The 6,039-nt window shown below is 39.2% G+C and overlaps 1 protein-coding gene across 3 annotated transcripts; it reads right to left on the bottom strand.

Moving 5' to 3' along the window:
* Window positions 1-1,131: 1,131 nt before the first annotated feature.
* Window positions 1,132-4,185, bottom strand: LOC122081427 (subtilisin-like protease SBT1.1). Of its 3 annotated transcripts, none has more exons than XM_042648565.1 (2): window positions 4,051-4,185; window positions 1,132-3,616 (listed from the first exon to the last, which is right to left on the bottom strand). In XM_042648565.1, the coding sequence occupies exon 2, from the start codon at window positions 3,612-3,614 to the stop codon at window positions 1,305-1,307; it is 2,310 nt and encodes a 769-aa protein (XP_042504499.1). In that variant the 5' UTR covers window positions 3,615-3,616; window positions 4,051-4,185; the 3' UTR covers window positions 1,132-1,304. The 3 variants fall into 3 exon arrangements, with proteins under 3 accessions (XP_042504499.1, XP_042504501.1, XP_042504500.1); XM_042648567.1 differs by lacking the exon at window positions 4,051-4,185 and adding an exon at window positions 3,908-4,006; XM_042648566.1 differs by lacking the exon at window positions 4,051-4,185 and adding an exon at window positions 3,876-3,999.
* Between the last annotated feature and the right edge of the window lie 1,854 nt (window positions 4,186-6,039).

The following is a 6,039-nucleotide window of genomic DNA, read 5'->3' on the forward strand; positions in this document are numbered from 1 at the left end:
CTCATTCATATATATATATATATATATTTTTTTTTTCTAAGTCACAAATGTTAAACCAATATTTACCAAAGGGGATATACATTATAAAGGCAAAATGGGGAAAGCACTATCCTCTATGAATGATTCAGAGAGTGAAAACAATCTTGTGCTTTATCTTTCCCCATTTTGCCTTTTATAATGTATATACACCCTGTTAGGTTTGGCCACTGGTATATCAACTAGCCTCAATCATTAAATAAAAACAAGATAACATGTGATGGTTAGTTATATTTTGAGACCTAATTCAATTGCATATTTTCCCTTGTAATTTCAATAGTTTTTTATTTTTTATTTTTATTTTTTATTTACTCATTTCCTTTTCTTTACCTTGATATTTGTATAAGTTTGTTTTGAATCAAAATTGACGCATAAATAAAGAGGGTGGATCCTATTATCACTAATTTTGAGCGTTAAATCCTTCTAGGCTTTGCCTGATTCCAAGTAAAAGATGTTTTATAGGTAAAATCTTATGCATAAAATTCTAATTTTTGGAAAGTTTTCCATATTTGTTCATAAAGTGCAGAATATGTTAGAAAATATATTATAAATCTTATAGTGCTTGATCTTATAAAGATATTCTCAAATTTAGTCTTTAGTGGAAATTTTTCATTTGGAAAAGTTAACCCAAATTTGCTTTCTTTTGATATACTTTTGGGTGGGCCATCTCATGTGGAATGTTAGCATTGGTCCATCAGCCCATCCCATTGATGGTGATTGTCTACCTAGCCAAACTCTTGATCTTTAATAGTACATGATGAAACTGAGTTTGATATATATATATATATATATATATTTTTTTTTTTGGTAAATAAGAGTTTATCAATTTTTTTTTTCTTTCTGTTTTCTTTGGTGAAGGAGTTTGTCAATGTTTACATGCACACAAAATATGAAAGTGAATTTTTTACAAATAATAATAATAATAATGTCCCAGTGAATTTTGAGCAATAGAATTTACAATGTTGAATTAAATATATAAATATATTTTTCCAGTAGAGTCTATGAGGAGAAATTTTTATCAAGAAAAAAACAAGTAAATATATGTGGATCTAATATGATTTTTTTTTTTTTTAAGAAACAATTATTTGTTTCTGATTTTTTTATCTATTTTTTATTTTTTTATTTTATTTTATTTTTTCAGGTATTTTACATGGATACAAACAAGACCTTCTTCTTCTTTACATAAATTTCCCATAAACTAATCTTGATAGGTTAACATTATTTGTTTCACATATTTAGTTGTCATACTACTGCTGCTGCTACAACTACTACTGCCAGGTTACTGCAATAGGGCTTCTCACTGCATATTTCCAAGAAACCCAAATCAGTGATCCAAATGAAGAGGTGGTGGAAGTAGTCTTTCTTCCCACAACAACAAATGTCACTGTATAACTTAGCTTCTCCCCATACTTTTTGAAGTTTAAGACCTTGGGCTGCACCATCACTGAGACACCATCTGGTTCCTTGACTTGAACTATATATCTAGACCATGAGAGCCCAACATTGGTCACTGTTCTCTTATAAGTAACTGAACTGTTCTGGGCACCAACACCATCAAAGACCAGAGCATAAGAAGGGTAATTCAAGTCACCTGGCTGGGTGACTCCATTGTTAAGACATGTAAAGCTTCCCCTAGACAACATAGCCATCTGAAAAGATGTGTAGTTGAGGCTACAGAGGTAGTTGAGGTAATCCTCAGTGGAGATATCATAAACTAGCCCTGGATCAGATGCTCTTTCCGGGTCTACATGTCCAGACCCATATGAAAATGGGTTTGCTGATTCAAAGTTGTTGGACCCGGCATCTGCGATCGGAACCCGTTTATTGTTGAGAGTATGCGCTGTAGTCATCAGGGCTGACTTGATCGCTGCCGGCGACCAGTCTTTGTGGACGGACTTGAGGAGTGCAGCTAGGCCACTGACATGAGGGCAAGACATGGATGTGCCGGAGATTATGTTAAAACTCACACTTCTCTTGTCACTGTTAAGTCGGGTCGGGCTTACGGTTGGAGGCCATGCAGCCAATATATTCACACCTGGTGCAGTGACATCTGGCTTGATCACATCTGGCCCAACTGGACTAGGCCCTCTTGAGGAGAACCCAGCCATGATGGGTGCAGGGGAGCCATAAAGAGTCCCTTGGAAGATGATTGAAGCTGTAGGGTTCTTCACCAAGGTGACATAGTTCTTGATAGCTTTTGCTGCTTTAGCTCCCAAAGAAGTGGCTGGCAAGATGTGTGGATCAGCAAATAGCTCTTCTCCATCTTCTTCATTGTTGACCATAAGCATTCCAGCCCCTCCAGCCATCTTCACTTGCTCTCCTTTTTCTACTCTGGTGTTCATCCCTCTCTGGCAAATTACTATTTTTCCTTTGACAAGCTCAGGGGAGAGTGAGCCATCACTACAGTACTCAGCCCCTTGGCCACCTGCAGTGTCTCCATAAACAAGGGGCAATGGTTTAGTTGGGTTGCCTGAATAGAGAGATGCACCTTTGAAAACTTGTCCATCTCCAAGCTTTACCATGGTGGGAAAGCTTCTGTCAAGGTAACTTGCAGCAACTGTCATGATCCATGGTGCTGTATTGGAAACTGTTGATTCAGAAGGGCCTGAATTCCCAGCAGAGCATGAGACGAAGATGCCTTTTTGGACCGCCCCGAATGCGGCTATAGCCATGTTGTCGCTGTGGTAAGGATGAGAGCCACTGCCTAAGGAGAGAGAGATCACTTCCACACCATCAGAAACAGCCGTGTCTATGGCAGCTAATATATCAGAGCTTGCGCAACCTCGAGCCCAACACACCTTATAAGCTGCAATTCTTGCAGTGTATCTCATGCCACCTGCTGTGCCTTTAGCGAAGCCTAACATGCTCGCCCCTGCAACCACATTACCACCTGCGGTTGATGCAGTGTGTGTCCCATGGCCATCTGAATCCCGAGGGGATCGATATTCCTGTGTCTCATTAATTCTGCCGGCGGCCGCCTCATACCCTTTGAAGAAGGCCCTTGCACCTATTAGCTTGTTATTGCAGTTGGCTGGTGAGAATTTTGTGCCATTCTCACAAATGCCTTTCCAGCGAGAGGGCACCGGAGACACGCCAGACTTGAAACTGATGTGATCAGGCCATATTCCGGTATCAATAATTCCTATGATCACGTCTGAGGCTAAATTGGGAGCATTCCAAAGGCCTTTGCCATATTTTAGGCCAAGGAACTGAGGAGTGTGTGTGGTGTGAAGACTTAACATGTCATCAGGAGTAGCAGAGAGAAAGCCATCAACATTCTTCAAGGATTGGAGTTGTTTGATGGAGAGCTTTGCCGCGAAACCAGACATGGCAGTTTCGTAGACGTATAGGAGTTCTGGTCTCACTGTGTCTTTCTCTACAACATCTTGAGTTGAGAGCTCATTGATGGAGTTGACCACTGATTCATACCATCTCATGGTATCTCCAAGAGAATGATCCAATGCTGAAATCTTGGTTCTGTCCATATGAACCACATAGGTTTGTCTCTCCATTGTTGCATAGGAAGTTACAATCACCACTGCCATGAGCATGAAGAAAGACACCTGGAACATCATCATGGCTGCCAAGAAAAAGTAGTATTAGCATATCAGAGCACAAAGACAAACACACAAAGGAGATAAACAGAGAAGGTTCCATTTGGACATTGAATGTCAAAACTGCCAGGAATTGATTTCATGTTTAACAAGTTAATATATGGAACATCAAACATGAGATTTGCCCACAATGGAGGCCTATAATTCCCATCAAGACTTACACACAATGGATGGAATTTAAACTGTTCAACAAAAACTAGAGGCTAATCTACTATGGATTTACACCTAAAATTAAGGGAGTTAGAACTCCAACGAACCATGACCCAATTCCAAGCAGGAACAGAGTATTCAGAACATCTACAACCACTGTTACTCTTTCAGTGACTAAGAAAAACACAGACAGAGGATACCACTAAACAACAAGAGAAAAACAGGGGTACGAGTAGGGACTGGAGATTACCAATTTCTATATGGTTCTCTTTGTGACAAACCCAAGTGACTTAAGTATGAGAAATGAATAAACTGAAGAGGAGCTTATATAGACGATGAAGAGATGATACCAAGAGCACCTTTTCCCCTCTAGAAAGAGATAATATCAATTACCATGAGTTGACAATGAGGATTATCAAACAAACAATAGGGGGGAGGGGGAAGGACAGGTCCATCCTAGTCCCTACCTTTTCTTTTTCCTACAATAAAGTTCACATCTTTAAACAAAAGTCATAAAAGGAAGAAAGCTTTGTACAGACGATAGAGTAAGATAGAACGTGGGACTGGACTGAGGGTGTGTTGTATGATTGTTCTATTTCTGGTTTTTTTTTTTTTTTTTTTTTTTTTTTTTGATTTTTAATCTAATATTAAACTGGAAGATGGTTCAAATAAAACCCAGAGTTTCAAATTTCAACGGTAAGGGGAGTCGGTTCTAGTGGTGAGTGGTGAATGGTGAATGTTAACATGGTGTTGTCATGGAGATGGTAATGATGATAAAAAAGTAGAGTTTTTAAAGTGGCAGTCTTAATTTGTTGGTAAGGTGAAGTCCTAATTTGCCTCAGATGGCAACATGGTTACACCAAGCATATATCTTTTACTGTGTTAGAACTTGCAACTGTTTATCAACAGCGCTTGCTTCGGGTCATCATTTGATTAGTTGTGATCTTGATTTTGGTTATTGGTGGCAATAGGTAGGATCTTCTATCAAAACAAGGCAATAGGTAGGATCAAGTTGACCAGATAGGGTAGCACCTAAGGATTTATCCCAACCCAATTCGTTTATTCACATTCCTACCTGTTTGTACCAGAGATTTTCTTTGAAGGAAGGGTGAAAGATTCAGTTAGTCACATGAAATCTCACTGGAGAGGTGGGAGGTAAGCTAGGACTATGTGTGGAGGTAGTGAGGGAGGAGAAGCAGGGGTTTTTGTTAGATCAGAAACCTCATGGTTGTGGAGTAGTAAAAAATTGTACACCCAGTGACTCCAGTGACTCTAGCTCCTTGTATCTTTGTGTCACCAACCTTGGTTTCTTTCCATGTCTATGGCATCTGCTACAGTTGGACCAGAAATTTAACCTTAAATTGGATCAACCTGATTATGGATATCCAAGAACACGTGGCACAGACCGCACAGACCTTTTGCGGTCTCTACCATTTGGACTTACTGTTAAACATGTTGGGAGAATAGTACCACATCAGTTACCCCTGAAGCCTTCTGTCCCCTGATATACCTGTGAATCCTTCCACCAAATAGTTGGAACTTTTCATGGTATCAAAGTGGGTTTTCTCCGTCCTTGGGATGGATATTTACAGAACATATAGACTGTTTTAATTTCACCACACCTACTTAAATTCTTATATCAATATAGGTCAGACTGGGAAGGTAGAAACAGATGTGGGGTTGGGGAGTAGGTAAAAAGTGAGAATTTAATTTCAAATGCATAGGCGTTAGAGTTTAAGACCATTAATTCTATTACCCATCAGTCTTCCTCTGTATATGGGTTAAGACTGCTTTCTTTGTTCAATCCTTTAAAATATGTCCTACTAAACCAGATATTTCAGTCGGCAGGGTACTGATACATACCATCCAATGGTTATCAGGATCTAAATGATAAAACTGAATCCATTCCTTGGTCTATACATGCATCTTCAGTAGTTGCTTCACTCAGTGGAGGAAGATTCTCAAGCCTCATGCTTGACTTCGAGAATGAGTTAGAAATATATCATTTTTTGCGGAAGGCCAACTTAGAAAATATCTTTGTTAACTCCCATTATAAACTGTTCTTGTACCTGTTCTTTTACGTCCAAACATATGAGATTAAGATTTCAAATCCCAAAACCATGGAATTGAGAGACAGATTAAAACAGAGATGCATGAGAATCCATTGACAGAGAAGGGTGTGAATTCTAGTCCCCAAGAAGTGCGAGGTGGGCAGGTAGTGGGTTTGGCAGCCTAGTTT

This window comes from Macadamia integrifolia, chromosome 6 (genome assembly GCF_013358625.1).
Source record: "Macadamia integrifolia cultivar HAES 741 chromosome 6, SCU_Mint_v3, whole genome shotgun sequence".
NCBI classification, from domain to species: domain Eukaryota; kingdom Viridiplantae; phylum Streptophyta; class Magnoliopsida; order Proteales; family Proteaceae; genus Macadamia; species Macadamia integrifolia.